The 15,958-nt window shown below is 44.8% G+C and overlaps 2 protein-coding genes across 2 annotated transcripts in view; both read right to left on the bottom strand.

Moving 5' to 3' along the window:
* LOC115118975 (nuclear receptor ROR-alpha A-like) overlaps window positions 1–4,475 on the bottom strand; it is a 35,750-nt gene extending 31,275 nt beyond the window's left edge. Inside the window, 1 exon segment of the mRNA XM_065027748.1 lies at window positions 3,389–4,475. Coding sequence (XP_064883820.1) covers window positions 3,389–3,449 — 61 coding nt within the window. The 5' untranslated portion in view covers window positions 3,450–4,475.
* A 6,418-nt stretch (window positions 4,476–10,893) lies between these two features.
* On the bottom strand, window positions 10,894–14,377 carry LOC135574968 (acyl-coenzyme A thioesterase THEM4-like). Its single transcript, XM_065027096.1, is given in 7 exon segments — window positions 10,894–12,012; window positions 12,303–12,427; window positions 12,617–12,727; window positions 12,901–13,020; window positions 13,022–13,061; window positions 13,464–13,653; window positions 13,967–14,377. Coding segments are annotated over 7 exon segments (636 nt in total). The 5' UTR covers window positions 13,973–14,377; the 3' UTR covers window positions 10,894–11,968.
* Between the last annotated feature and the right edge of the window lie 1,581 nt (window positions 14,378–15,958).

Genomic DNA, 15,958 nt, shown 5'->3' with positions numbered 1-15,958 from the left:
GGACTGAGTCTATGGCTCTCTGACACAACAGAGGAGGACTGACTCTATGTCTCTCTGACACAACTGAGGAGGACTGAATCTGTCTCTCTGACACAACAGAGGAGGACTGAATCTATGTCTCTCTGACACAACAGAGGAGGACTGACTCTATGTCTCTCTGACACAACAGAGAAGGACTGAATCTATGTCTCTCTGACACAACAGAGGAGGACTGAATCTATGTCTCTCTGACACAACAGAGGAGGACTGAGTCTATGTCTCTCTGACACAACAGAGGACTGAGTCTATGTCTCCTTGACACAACAGAGGACTGAGTCTATGTCTCTCTGACACAACAGAGATGGACTGAGTCTATGTCTCTCTGACACAACTGAGGAGGACTGAATCTGTCTCTCTGACACAACAGAGGAGGACTGACTCTATGTCTCTCTGACACAACAGAGGACTGGGTCTATGCCAGGATGATGCTGGGCCTCTGCACACAGGGCCTGATGTGTTTATAGTGTCTGTTGTATGAAATTAATTGGTGTGGACGAGCCTTGAGAAAGAGACAGTTGGGAGAGTAGGAGCTGACACAAGCAGAGTGTGGATGGAGTTTGAACTCTCTCTCAGGCACACGCAGACACACTCACACATGTATACACACACACCTTGGTGAGTAAGAGACAGACACAGTTATAGTGGAGGAAGGTGGGAGTCTAGCTTTCTGACCACAATTGTGAGAAAGTTCATATTAGACTGGGTGTGTGTATGTGTGTGTGTGGGTTGTTTCCAAGCTGAGGTGTGTATTTTTAGTGTGTGTGCGTGTGTGTTGAGAGAGGGCAGGGGAGATAAGCATCACTGGGTGGAGGCAGACAGAGGCAGAGGTAGCCTGGGTCTTTGTGTCTGGGGTAGAGAAGGTCTGCTGTGGCTGTCACTGCTTCCCTCTGTTTCCCCTCCTCATCAAATCACGTTTGCATCATAAGCAGAACACAGAGGTCTGGTGAGAGCAGAGCACTTGACACACACACAGAAAACATACACACCTAGACTAAGAAAACGCATAGACACACACACACACTGCCGTTTGCGATTGTACGCAAAAAGTAAGGATTTGAGTCGCTTTTCAACCTTCAGTGGACTAAGAACGTCAGCCATGCTGTCGGATCATGAGTCAATTTCATGTGATTCCAAACTAAACTAAATCCTAAACCTAAGTGCTAAGGATCTGATTCCAGTGAGAACTGCAGTGACACCTGACCCATGCCACTGAGTATCAGCCCAAACCACAGTGTGGGGACTAAGAGGCCATGTTACACAAGACCAACATGAAGGCAATGGAAACCGCTATCTTCTTCTCACTCCTCAATGTGCTCTACTTTTCAAAAAGACTGGTCTGTCAGCATCAATACCACCCCATCTTATCTCTCTCTGTCGCTCTCTTTCTCTCCTTATCTGTCTATCTCCCTTGCTCTCTCAATCCAATCAAACAGCAGCATTCTGTCTTTTTCAATCAATGCTTTATCTGACAATGGAAGTCTTGCTAAGATTTAGGCGGCGCTATTTAATCAAAAGCGGTTTCCAAGGGTTTCTCTTCTCCCCGTCTCTCTATCCTGCTCTGTATGGAGATATAGCAGCTGCAGGCTGGAGAGTGACAGAAGAACACACACAGAGATAACTGCTGCATGTTACACACACACTCCACACATAATGTGATGTAATAAGGGAGCGACTGCTGGCGCATTTACGTGTGTGTGAGTGTGTGTGTTTGTGTGTGCGTGTTTGTATGTACACAGTATAGAAGAGAGTAGTTCTCTGGTGCATAACTGTATAGCTATCATGATGTCCTGTCAATGAGTAACGGAGAGAGTAATATGCAGTGTCACGGCACCGTGAGAAAGGGGTTGAATGTGTTCTAAAGCCTGATAAGTATCTAGAGGACAACTGCGGCATCATTGCAGGATATTTGTATCAGTGCACCCTCTCAGCCAGACCTGGTTAAATTTAGGGAATAAAGATGAAAATATCAATCTGAGTCTGTAGCCTATATTTAGCTGGGGTGTCCATCTCACTCCATGGAGAGCCCAGTGTCTGCTGGTTCTTGTTATTGAATTTCAATTTGTGTCCAATTAAGACCTAGAGTAGACAACCAGGTGAGGGGAGCTTCTAACTAATCAGTGACCTTCATTGTTTAATCAAGTACAAGGGAGAAGTTAAAACCCACAGACACTCGGCCCACCATAGAATGAGTTTGACACCTGTGGTTTAGGCCTGTTGGATGACGTATGGAGTACGTGATAGAGACTGAAGGAATCTAAGTTGTAAGCCATGGTTTGATTTTAGACTGTGTAGTGCTGGGAAATGCAGCAGGCCCAAAACAGGCCCACACAGCTAAGAGCTAATCCCTGGTTTTATAGAGGATTACTGCCATGTTTACCCTCAAGGAGAGTTACACCATCAGCTGGACAGCAGAAGAGAGGTGAGTTAATGAGAGAGGGGGAGGGAGGGGGGGAGGTAGAGAGGAAGGGGAGGAGAGTGAATGGGGTAAGAAGAAAAAGAGAGGGATAGGGAAGATGGGAGGAGGGAGAGTGAATGAGGCAGGATGTGAGGGGGAATGCAGAGAAAGAACTTGGAGGGAGGGAACCTTGGTGATCTGACAAAGACAGAGTGAGCGGGGTAAGAGAGAGAGAACGAGACAACTAATGTGTAACAGAGAGACATAGTGACGGGGATAGATAAGAGATAAAAAGAGAGAAGGAGCTAAAGATGGAGAGAGGAGAGAGATAAGCATTAGAATGAGGCTCTCTTATAGGAGGGGACAGGGTGATGGGGGAGGAGAGGGAGGAGAGGGAGAAGGGGACAGGGTGATGGGGGAGGAGAGGGAGGAGAGGGAGAAGGGGACAGGGTGATGGGGAGGAGAGGGAGGAGAGGGAGAAGGGGACAGGGTGATGGGGGAGGAGAGGGAGAAGGGGACAGGGTGATGGGGGAGGAGAGGGAGAAGGGGACAGGGTGATGGGGGAGGAGAGGGAGAAGGGGACAGTGACTGAATACCAACACTCATACAGCATTTCTGTAATCCCTAGGTGTGCTCCCACTACACAATAGTCAATGCTATAGACTGGCAAACAGGTGTGTCTGTGTGTGTGCATACATGTGCATCCACGCACACGCACACACACAGAGTATATTGCAATGTGCACACATACACATGCATTCACCTTTAAATGTGCATTAATTTATAATGCAAATCTGTGACCTTTTCATTTCACCCAATCCACAATGTATAGCTAAAACAATAATAGTTCCATCTGCAAATAATTTACATTTGTGAAATGTAAATGACTGAATAGAACCCTACACATGAATACACTAGGCCTAGCCTATCAGTAATCAAGATAATATATCTCACCTCTTTTGATTGGTTCTTCTGTAGTGATGTGTTCGGGTGATTCGGGCTCCTCATATTCCATAACTCCCCCAGTCAAAACAAACTGCGTGTGTTTGCACCTGGCTCTGACACACACTACGCCACTTCACACTCCTGGGACAAGCGTCTACACACCCCTTTTTATTGTATATTCTACCGCGCGTTTTGCTGTGCACTTAGTATGCAATGCAACATAAATAACTTCAAAAACTTTGGATCTTTAATTCTAAATATATAGAACTACCTGCTGCTCTAGAGGCAGGGACGGCGCATGCGCTTTAAAACATGCACTACCATCTCTGTTAGAGTCAGTACGCTCATTTACTCTGACAACGTCTTTGTCATTTTCTGTTGTCACTCTCTCTCCATATTCCGTATTGTCTTCACGTGAGGATAATATCAGCCAACTTCATTTTTGCAACGAACTTCCTTGTACAAGCAGTCCAGGCTACTCCGGTTTCAACCCGCTTGCTCTTTGCGCCCTGGCTGTCGGCCCGAGCTCCGCTCAGAGGTTATGTCACCAGGACTTATGTAATAACTCACGGCCGTTTGTTTGTTGCAGCCGGTCGGTCTTTATTCTGTAGTGCCTGGTTAAAACATAGCCCAACCAACGCATTTGCCTAAATAAATATGAGGGCAGGCAAGCAAACCCCAAACCCCAGGCCTATATGTTTGTCTGGAGGTTTTTTTCAGTAGCTTGATATATGATACGGCCTATGGAAATATAAGAAAATGTGTCATTATAGACTAATTATCAAACGTTGTGTTTGATTTGATTGCTTTCCTCTTCGGTTTTAATTACGGTCATAAATAGAAGCGCATGTAGTCTCCAGCAGTGTGAATTGTAAAGGGTTACCAAGGTTGGTTTACCCGTTACATAATCTACAACGCACTGAATTATCCGGTGTAAACAAATTACTGTATTTAACCACTAGTTACTTAACCTGTTTGTTGTTGATGGTTCTAACTCAGGTCATATCAGATTTAAGCAATTTAATATTTTTTTTGTGGGCTATAAATAGCTACAATAGTTGGGAGCAAATTGTAACCAACCGTCCTAAACTAAAGCAACAGTGGTGATCTGCGCATGCGCTGTACAACATGCACTATCATCTCTGTTATAGTTACTCAACTCATTTACTCTGAGACCGTCTTTGTCATTTTGTCATTCTCTGTTGTTACTCTTCCTATTCCGCCTTGTCTTCCAGGTAAAGATAACATCAGCCAACTTCATTTTCAGTTCAGTTCAGGCTACTCAGGTTTCACCCGGGATGAACAGTGTGTTCCCGTTAATTTTTGTGTGGTCTCAATAAGATGACGGTGGAAATCTCGACCTCTGCGTTTGAAGCTCTGCGGTAGAGCGACTGTTGCACTTTTGCACATTTGATTGCGTCAGTGTTATCCTTTTTCAATTACCGCTGCGCGGTTCAGCAACTGTCGGTTTCCTTCGGCTGGACCAGAGATATAGGTTTAACTGTCTGAGTGAGGTGATCTGCTTATTATTTAGTCTATATAATATGGCATTTGTGTGAGCAAGGCCATCAATCTGTAAAGAGATAAATCAGATCAATATATAACTGACAATATGCCAGGGCCACAGATAATGGCAATCAAAAATGAGATAAAATAAGACAAAAATCTAATCTCTCATAGTGAAAGAAAGCTTTACTACTCTCTGGACATACAATGTATGTGTGTTTTTGTGGTTTCAACAAAATGAAATGACTGGAAAGTTGTCCACCTCAGTTCCACTGCGCCCTCGCTCCTCACAGCCCATCTGACCACACCTGAGTCTCAGGCTCTCCCTACCGCAGCTCTGGCTGTGTCCTAAGCGCACGCACACACACGCACACACCTGCTCTGCAGCCATCTCCAATATGAGGACAGAAACTCGAGGGGCCTAAGGGAGGGGGGATGGGGGAGTTCACACCTAACCACACACACACAGCAAAATACTCCAAAACCAAACCAGTACACTGTGCGCATGTATTTCATGAGGAGGGACACTGTAGGGTTCCTATGAAACACTAATTATATCAGAAACTCCAGAGAAATGGGCCACTAGTATCAGACATTATTTTCAGTTAGCTTTCATGCCTAGTATTATCAGTTAGTTACCATGCCTGCTAGTATCAGTTAGTTACCATGCCTACTAGTATCAGTTAGTTACCATGCCTACTAGTATCAGTTAGTTACCATGCCTGCTAGTATCAGTTAGTTACCATGCCTAGTATTATCAGTTAGTTACCATGCCTACTAGTATCAGTTAGTTACCATGCCTACTAGTATCAGTTAATTACCATGCCTAGTATTATCAAATCAAATTGTATTATCAGTTAGTTACCATGCCTAGTATTATCAGTTAGTTACCATGCCTAGTATTATCAGTTAGTTACCATGCCTACTAGTATCAGTTAGTTACCATGCCTAGTATTATCAGTTAGTTACCATGCCTACTACTATCATTTAGTTACCATGCCTACTAGTATCAGTTAATTACCATGCCTAGTATTATCAAATCAAATTGTATTATCAGTTAGTTACCATGCCTAGTATTATCAGTTAGTTACCATGCCTACTAGTATCAGTTAGTTACTATGCCTAGTATTATCAGTTAGTTACCATGCCTACTACTATCAGTTAGTTACCATGCCTAGTATCAGTTAGTTACCATGCCTAGTATTATCAGTTGGTTACCATGCCTACTAGTATCAGTTAGTTACCATGCCTAGTATTATCAGTTAGTTACCATGCCTACTAGTATTAGTTAGTTACCATGCCTAGTATTATCAGTTAGTTACCATGGCTACAAGTATCAGTTAGTTACCATGCCTAGTATTATCAGTTAGTTACCATGCCTAGTATTATCAGTTAGTTACCATGCCTACTAGTATCAGTTAGTTACCATGCCTAGTATTTACCATGCCTAGTATTATCAGTTAGTTCCCACTATCAGTTAGTTACCATGGCTACTAGTATCAGTTCAGTACAATGCTTACTAGTATCCGTTAGTTACCATGCCTAGTATTATCAGTTAGTTACCATGCCTACTAGTATCAGTTAGTTACCATGCCTAGTAGTATCAGTTAGCTACCATGCCTAGTAGTATCAGTTAGTTACCATGCCTAGTATTATCAGTTAGTTACCATGCCTAGTAGTATCAGTTAGTTACCATGCCTAGTATTATCAGTTAGTTACCATGCCTAGTAGTATCAGTTAGTTACCATGCCTAGTATTATCAGTTAGTTACCATGCCTACTACTATCAGTTAGTTACCATGCCTAGTATTATCAGTTAGTTACCATGTCTACTATGTGTTATGGGTGCATATGATATCCAAAGAGTCTAATAAAGTAGCATTTTGTTAAGGCTATGTGGTCTGCTGGGTTTATGCTGACATAATCCTCTGAACTCTGTGGTGTGGACAACGTGTCAGTTTTTACGGTAATGCTGCCTGTCATTCATTTCTTACTGGAAGGGGATCATTCACAAAGAGGGAGGGGTCAGAGACAAGACAGACTGACAAATAAAGAAAAAGAGAGAGGGAGACAGACAGTGACAGAGAGAGAGGGGATGGAAAGAAGAGGGGAAAGAAGGAAGAAGAGGTGAGAGGGAGACAGACAGTGACAGAGGAAGGAAAGAAGGAAGAAGGGGTGAGAGGGAGACACAGCGACAGAGAGAGAGAGGAAGGAAAGAAGAGGGGAAAGAAGGAAGAAGGAGTGAGGGAGACAGACAGCGACAGAGAGAGAGAGGATGGAAAGAAGGAAGAAGAGGTGAGAGGGAGACAGACAGCGACAGAGAAAGAGAGGATGGAAAGAAGAGGGGAAAGAAGGAAGAAGAGGTGAGAGGGAGACAGACAGCGACAGAGAGAGAGAGGAAGGAAAGAAGAGGGGAAAGAAGGAAGAAGAGGTGAGAGGGAGACAGACAGCGACAGAGAGAGAGAGGAAGGAAAGAAGGAAGAAGGAGTGAGGGAGACAGACAGCGACAGAGAGAGAGAGGATGGAAAGAAGGAAGAAGAGGTGAGAGGGAGACAGACAGCAACAGAGAGAGAGAGGAAGGAAAGAAGAGGGGAAAGAAGGAAGAAGAGGTGAGAGGGAGACAGACAGCGACAGAGAGAGAGAGGATGGAAAGAAGAGGGGAAAGAAGGAAGAAGAGGTGAGAGGGAGACAGACAGCGACAGAGAGAGAGAGGATGGAAAGAAGAGGGGAAAGAAGGAAGAAGAGGTGAGAGGGAGACAGACAGCGACAGAGAGAGAGAGGAAGGAAAGAAGAGGGGAAAGAAGGAAGAAGAGGTGAGAGGGAGACAGACAGCGACAGAGAGAGAGAGGAAGGAAAGAAGAGGGGAAAGAAGGAAGAAGGAGTGAGGGAGACAGACAGCGACAGAGAGAGAGAGGATGGAAAGAAGGAAGAAGAGGTGAGAGGGAGACAGACAGCAACAGAGAGAGAGAGGAAGGAAAGAAGAGGGGAAAGAAGGAAGAAGAGGTGAGAGGGAGACAGACAGCGACAGAGAGAGAGAGGATGGAAAGAAGAGGGGAAAGAAGGAAGAAGAGGTGAGAGGGAGACAGACAGCGACAGAGAGAGAGAGGATGGAAAGAAGAGGGGAAAGAAGGAAGAAGAGGTGAGAGGGAGACAGACAGCGACAGAGAGAGAGAGGAAGGAAAGAAGAGGGGAAAGAAGGAAGAAGAGGTGAGAGGGAGACAGACAGCACAGAGAGAGAGAAGAGAGGAAGGAAAGAAGAGGGGAAAGAAGGAAGAAGGAGTGAGGGAGACAGACAGCAGTGACAGAGAGAGAGAGATGGAAAGAAGGAAAGAAGGAAGAAGAGGTGAGAGGGAGACAGACAGTGACAGAGAGAGAGAGGAAGGAAAGAAGAGGGGAAAGAAGAAGGGGAAAGAAGGAAGAAGGAGTGAGGGAGACAGACAGCGACAGAGAGAGAGAGGATGGAAAGAAGGAAGAAGAAGAAGAGGTGAGAGGGAGACAGACAGCGACAGAGAGAGAGAGGAAGGAAAGAAGAGGGGAAAGAATGAAGAAGAGGAAGAAGAGGTGAGAGGGAGACAGACAGTGACAGAGAGAGAGAGGAAGGAAAGAAGAGGGGAAAGAAGGAAGAAGAGGTGAGAGGGAGACAGACAGCGACAGAGAGAGAGGGGAAGGAAAGAAGAGGGGAAAGAAGGAAGAAGAGGTGAGAGGGAGACAGACAGTGACAGAGAGAGAGGGGAAGGAAAGAAGAGGGGAAAGAAGGAAGAAGAGGTGAGAGGGAGACAGACAGTGACAGAGAGAGAGAGGAAGGAAAGAAGAGGGGAAAGAAGGAAGAAGAGGTGAGAGGGAGACAGACAGAGACAGAGAGAGAGAAATACATACGACATTATAAAATCCATGTACACAAACAACAAGTGTGCGGTTAAAATTGGCAAAAAACACACACATTTCTTCACACAGGGTCGTGAGGTTAGACAGGGATGCAGCTTAAGCCCCACCCTCTTCAACATATATATCAACGAATTGGCGCGGGTACTAGAAAAGTCTGCAGCACCCGGCCTCCCCCTGCTAGAATCCGAAGTCAAATGTCTGCTGTTTGCTGATGATCTGGTGCTTCTGTCACCAACCAAGGAGGGCCTACAGCAGCACCTAGATCTTATGCACAGATTCTGTCAGACCTGGGCCCTGACAGTAAATCTCAGTAAGACCAAAATAATGGTGTTCCAAAAAGGTCCAGTCACCAGGACCACAAATACAAATTCCATCTAGACACTGTTGCCCTAGAGCACACAAAAACTATACATACCTTGGCCTAAACATCAGCGCCACAGGTAACTTCCACAAAGCTGTGAACGATCTGAGAGACAAGGCAAGAAGGGCATTCTATGCCATCAAAAGAAACATAAATTTCAACATACCAATTAGGATTTGGCTAAAAATACTTGAATCAGTCATAGAGCCCATTGCCCTTTATGGTTGTGAGGTCTGGGGTCCGCTCACCAACCAAGACTTCACAAAATGGGACAAACACCAAATTGAGACTCTGCACGCAGAATTCTGCAAAAATATCCTCAGTGTACAACGTAAAACACCAAATAATGCATGCAGAGCAGAATTAGGCCGATACCCACTAATTATCAAAATCCAGAAAAGAGCCGTTAAATTCTACAACCACCTAAAAGGAAGCGATTCACAAACCTTCCATAACAAAGCCATCACCTACAGAGAGATGAACGTGGAGAAGAGTCCCCTAAGCAAGCTGGTCCTGGGGCTCTGTTCACAAACACAAACACACCCTACAGAGCCCCAGGACAACAGCACAATTAGACCCAACCAAATCATGAGAAAACAAAAAGTTAATTACTTAACACATTGGAAAGAATTAACAAAAAAACAGAGCAAACTAGAATGCTATTTGGCCCTACACAGAGAGTACACAGCGGCAGAATACCTGACCACTGTGACTGACCCAAAATTAAGGAAAGCTTTGACTATGTACAGACTCAGTGAGCATAGCCTTGCTATTGAGAAAGGCCGCCGTAGGCAGACATGGCTCTCAAGAGAAGACAGGCTATGTGCTCACTGCCCACAAAATGAGGTGGAAACTGAGCTGCACTTCCTAACCTCCTGCCCAATGTATGACCATATTAGAGAGACATATTTCCCCAGATTACACAGATCCACAAAGAATTCGAAAACAAATCCAATTTTGAAAAACTCCCATATCTTTTGGGTGAAATTCCACAGTGTGCCATCACAGCAGCAAGATTTGTGACCTGTTGCCACGAGAAAAGGGCAACCAGTGAAGAACAAACACCATTGTAAATACAACCCATATTTATGCTTATTCATTTTATCTTGTGTCCTTTAACTATTTGTACATTGTATATATATATATATAATATGACATTTGTAATGTCTTTACTGTTTTGAAACTTCTGTATGTGTAATGTTTACTGTTAATTTTTGTTGTTTTTCACTTTATATATTCACTTTGTATGTTGTCTACCTCACTTGCTTTGGCAATGTTAACACATGTTTCCCATGCCAATAAAGCCCTTGAATTGAATTGAGAGAGGAAGGAAATAAGAGGGGAAAGAAGGAAGAAGGAGTGAGGGAGACAGACAGCGACAGAGAGAGAGAGGAAGGAAAGAAGAGGGGAAAGAAGGAAGAAGGGGTGAGAGGGAGACAGACAGCGACAGAGAGAGAGAGGAAGGAAAGAAGAGGGGAAAGAAGGAAGAAGGGGTGAGAGGGAGACAGACAGCGACAGAGAGAGAGAGGATGGAAAGAAGGAAGAAGGGGTGAGGGAGACAGACAGCGACAGAGAGAGAGAGAGGAAAGAAGAGGGGAAAGAAGGAAGGGGTGAGGGGGAGATGTAGATTCGTAGAGAGAAGTCGACAGATGAAGAGAAAAGGGTCTGTATGACATCAGTCTGTCTGAAGGTTGTTTATAACACATGGACCAGTGAGGATGGAAAAGTTATCCCACATTGAGCCAGATACCATTGAAAAACAGTCTACAGTACCCAAGAGGTAAAGCTTTATTCAAGAGGTCATAATGGTCACAAAATAACATATGGGCAATGACTAAAATCTCAAACTGTAAAAGGCCCAATAAATTATAAATAATTATACAAATAAAATACAAAAAATAAACTTAAAATACAAAAAATAAAGGATCTATTAAATATATGGGAGTGGCTGTGGATCCAACTTTTCTGGACCCCTCATTCTGACGGCTAAAGGTCCCGAAGCTTCTTTACACACAGTCTCTGTTCTACTAGAGAACAAGCTACTCTGGTGAATGGTGCTCGTTTAATAAAGTTAGATCAAATCTGAATCAATGTCTGCCAGATCACACACAATGATGGTGTTCTACATAACAGAACCCAATATAATAGTGTAGTATCAAATTTCTGCAAGACAAAACACCACCTAATTTCTTATGAGATTTTAGGATGATTGTGCAAATGGGCACATTTTTCTCTCATGTGGCCAAAACTCAACAGCACGTGCCACTAGGCAAAATATGTGCTATGATTGAAACTAGACACAGGTATGCAGATGCTGCATGGACGTTTCACATGAAGATTATCAGTCACAATTGACTGAGAAATGTGAAGGGAGGTGCGTAAAGTAGGGAATTCTGCACATGCAGAAGTGTCGGGACCTTTAGCTGTCGGGAAGAAGGGTTCAGAAAAGCTGTATCTACAGCCTCGACCTGAATATAATATACCAGAGGTTATGAGCTTCACTCTGACTGGAGCTGGTTGTCCAGGAGTGTGTAACAGTGGAGAAAGAGAGGTACAATATCCACCACCGGTTGTGTCTATAATATACAGTATCTGTAGGCTATGTCAGTGGAGCGCAAGGCATCAGGTGTCTCAGGCAAACTGCTAGAGTTAAGAAGATTACTGGATCTGACAGTCAGAACCACACACACACACACTCAAGCATACACACTCCCACACTCAGGTACTGATATACACCCAAACATTTGTGTGCAGACAAACACACACCCTTGGAAGTCAGTGCTGTTTCTGATGTTGTGTGTTTGTAGCGTCTGGTTGGTCGATGAGCTGGCCTATCCATCATCCTCCTAATAGGTGTCCCATTGTGATTGACAGAAACAGCCCTGAGAGAAGGAGAAGGAGATAGAGCGAGGGAGAAGGAGAGCGAGAGAGGGAGAAGGAGAGAGAGAGAAGGAGAGAGAGAAGGAGAAGGAGATAGAGCGAGGGAGAAGGAGAGCGAGAGAGGGAGAAGGAGAGAGAGAAGGAGAAGTAGAGAGAGAGGGAGAAGGAGAGAGAGAGAAGGATGAGGGAAAAGAGAGAAACATACTAAGACTGAGAGAACACTTCAGACTGACTGAAAGTCCAATGACACACGTCTATAACACAACCAACACGTGAGGGTGGGAGGCAGTACCTGTGGCCTCTGTGTGTAGTTTGGAGCTGTCCGTGTTGGTCACTTGACAGGAAACAAAGGTTCTCCGTCCCTCCTTCTTATCCAATGAGCAGGTGAGCAGCACTGTACTACCCAATGGGATGGGGCTTTGGGGAGGAGAGGAGGGATACAGTATGTGTCATAACCAGGAAATGTGGTCAGGAAAAATCTAGAACCTCACTTAGAACCCTACAATAATGACCACAATACCATGAAAACATGTTTTTAGAGCTTAATAAGCCATGAGTGAGTGATGGAGAGAGTGAGGGAGAGAGTGAGGGAGAAGGTGTGTGTACCTGCGGTAGTTGATGTTGAGGTTGGCAGTCATGACAGGCCCAGAGAGGTAGGTGGCAAGGGTCCCCGTTACAGTGTCAATCATGGTAGCTATTGCCCCCCCATGGACGTGCCTGGAATCACACACATCATTTATAAACATTACACTTCTGACTAACTATGGTGTTTAAATGCTAGCAGTTGATTGTGTAATTTTTACAGAGATACACACACAAGGACAAACATTGTCACAGTATACACATGCCATCAGCACACACACACACACACACACACACAAACAGCTCACCCCGGGGGTACCTCCAGTAGGTGGCCAGCCTGGAACACACACACACACTTCTGCTCCTGCTTGTTGACAAACACGACATACTCGAAAGCTGCACGCTGCTCCCTGATGTTCCGCGTGAAGACGAGCCTTAGACTGAATGATCTTACTCAAATACACCCCACCTTGGAAGGAGAGACACACAGAGTTACACACATACACACAACATCTTACTCAGACACTATGCCCAGGATAGGAGAGACACACAGAGTTACACACATACACACAACATTTTACTCAGGCACTATGCCCAGGATATGAGAGACACACAGAGTTACACACATACACACAACATCTTACTCAGACACTATGCCCAGGATATGAGAGAGACACACATACACACAACATCTTACTCAGACACTATGCCCAGGATATGAGAGAGGCAGGATTATACAAACACGTTTTTTTACGCCACATTTGAGTCATTTATCTTGTCCAGAGTGACTTACAGTAGTGAGTGCATGCATTTTCATACACACACACACACACACACCATCCATATGTGGAAGAAACCTTCCTTACTGTACCTGTGGCGTACTTGAGGGAGCGGTTATAGCTGGGCAGTCTTCTCCAGAAGCCCCACTTCTTCTCTCCGTCATCTGTCTCTACCTCACACTGGCTGTTATAGTGCTCATACAGACGCCTCATGTCGGAGCCCCAGGACGAGTTGGGCAGGCTGAAGTCCCGTGGCTGGAAAGAGAAAGGCCAGGGCAGCACCTAGTGGACAAACACTACTATTACACCCTCATCCATACTTTATTACAGTATTATCTGACCGAGTACAGGGGGTCCCACTGTATGACAACAGAACAGCATGACACGGCAGAAACATCCAGAACGAAATACATTACTAAACATTTCACAATGCACATTGTGGGAAAAAATACTGTTTCTATCGGCAGTAACGTTCGGGAAAAGGGAACCATGACAAATGTTCTCACTCACATTGCCCTTGACAGTAGGCTACACTAATGTCAGGGCTGTTTGTAGCTAGCTAAATATGTGTGACTGTGTGTGTTTCTGGACCTACCGCCATGGTTCAGACACTGTTGATAGAGGACCAGGGAAGCTGGACCCTCTTTGAGTCATTTGTCTGATGTTGGTGTTGAAATTTCCCTTTGAGATTTCACGTCCCATTATTTGGCATAGTCCCCTGGCCATCTGCTGCACTCCTGTTCGTATCATTATTACAATGTTGGGGTAAGATTGCCAAGCCCTATTCTGATGTAACTACAAGTTACTGTAACGTTACGGTTACTACTAGCCAGCCCTTCAGCTTTACTGACTAGTGGCTGTTGTATGATAGCAATACACATTCAGAATCAAACATAACATAGAACTATAACTTTCTACTGTGACAAACTAACAACAGGAGGATACATACGGATACATTTGTCAATTTTGTATCGCCTCGGTTTGGCTGGTAGAATGACTTTCATGTGTATCTCATCGCCCTACGCGTCATGCTGGTCATGTGATCTGTATCGTTCACTGTAATTGGCAGCGAAGGGCGGATTTTCCGGTTACATAGGTTAGTTACCATGCCAACGTAGACAGACTCTACTCGGTCTATTGAGACGCTGACATTTTTTTTTATTCGTTTATTGTGCAGTCTTTGTTAAAGGAAGATACGTGTGACTATTTATTTCAAATAAACTGCCAACAGGATGTTTGGTTGTGAGGAACGACGTTCCAAAAACAAACTTGTGCAGAGGGCGAGAGACAGAATGAAGGTAAGCATGTCACTACTAAGCAACACACAGACAAAAAAGTGGTGAGATACCTATAGCTAAGTAGCTGGAACTGTGTTATAGTCTGCATTTTCACTCTTTTAAAGAAAGATGGCGAGATGACGAACCGCATTGCAGAGCTGGACAGGTGTGTAAACTATTTTGTTCTGTACTGTTGGGCTAATTGTAACTGCAACGTTTGATACGTTTTCCCTGAAATACCTTGAAGTTACAGTCCGGACCCCCCCCCCCCTCTTCTCTTTCTGTCTCTCAGTATCTGTGGTGTGATGCAAAAGGCTAAGTTTGAGGGCTCCACCCAGGCTGGTTCCATGAAGACCCTGAAGCTGAGAGAGCTGACCCAGCAGAGAGAGACTGAGCTGAGGAAGACTGCTCTGACGATGGTGAGAGAGTGGAGGGGTGCTGAAACAGGGCCCTGTCTCCTCAGCAACACTAAAAAGGACTTCCGGGTCACGGAATTTCAGAATGTTCAGAATAAATGTCTGCACGTAATAGCAGTAAAGTGTTAATAGCCTAAATGCCCCCAATGCAATCACTGTGTATGGAATACATATGGGCTTGTAGAGCAAATACTATTCTAGGTGCCGCAGTAGAAGTATTGTAGGGAATACTCAGTAGGGTCTGTCAAATGTATTTATGGTGTAATTTCATAGGGCTGTGAATGACACAGATCAAGATAGCTTAGGATTCAACACAATAGTACCTGGGCCTGAACCCCGCCCTGTGCAACTGGGTCCTGGACTTCCTGACGGGCTGCCCCCAGGTGGTGAAGGTACTGTAGAAAAAAACACCTCCACTTCGCTGATACTCAACACTGGGGCCCCACAAGGATGCGTGCCCCCTCCTGTACTCCCTGTTCACCCATGACTACGTGGCCATGCACGCCTCCAACTCAATCATCAAGTTTGCAGATGACACAACAGTAGTAGGCCTGATAACCAACAATGAAGAGACAGCCTACATGGAGGAGGTGAGGGCTCTGGGAGTGTGGTGCCAGGAAAATAACCTCTCACCCAATGTCAACAAAACAAAGGAGCTGATCAGGGACTTCAGGAAACAGCAGATGGAGCACCCCCCTATCCACATCGATGTGACCGCAGGTGAAGAAGGTGGAAAGCTTCAAGTTCCTCGCGTACACATCACTGACAAACGGAAATGGTTCACCTACACAGACAGTGTGGTGAAGAAGGCGCAACAGCACCACTTCAACCTCAGGAGGCTGAAGAAATTTGGCTTGGTACCTAAAATCCTCACAAACTTTTACAGATGCACAA

Source organism: Oncorhynchus nerka, linkage group LG14 (assembly GCF_034236695.1).
Source record: "Oncorhynchus nerka isolate Pitt River linkage group LG14, Oner_Uvic_2.0, whole genome shotgun sequence".
In the NCBI taxonomy this organism is placed as follows: domain Eukaryota; kingdom Metazoa; phylum Chordata; class Actinopteri; order Salmoniformes; family Salmonidae; genus Oncorhynchus; species Oncorhynchus nerka.
Note: the sequence above shows the minus strand (reverse complement) of the source record. Positions and strands in the feature narration are given on the sequence as shown.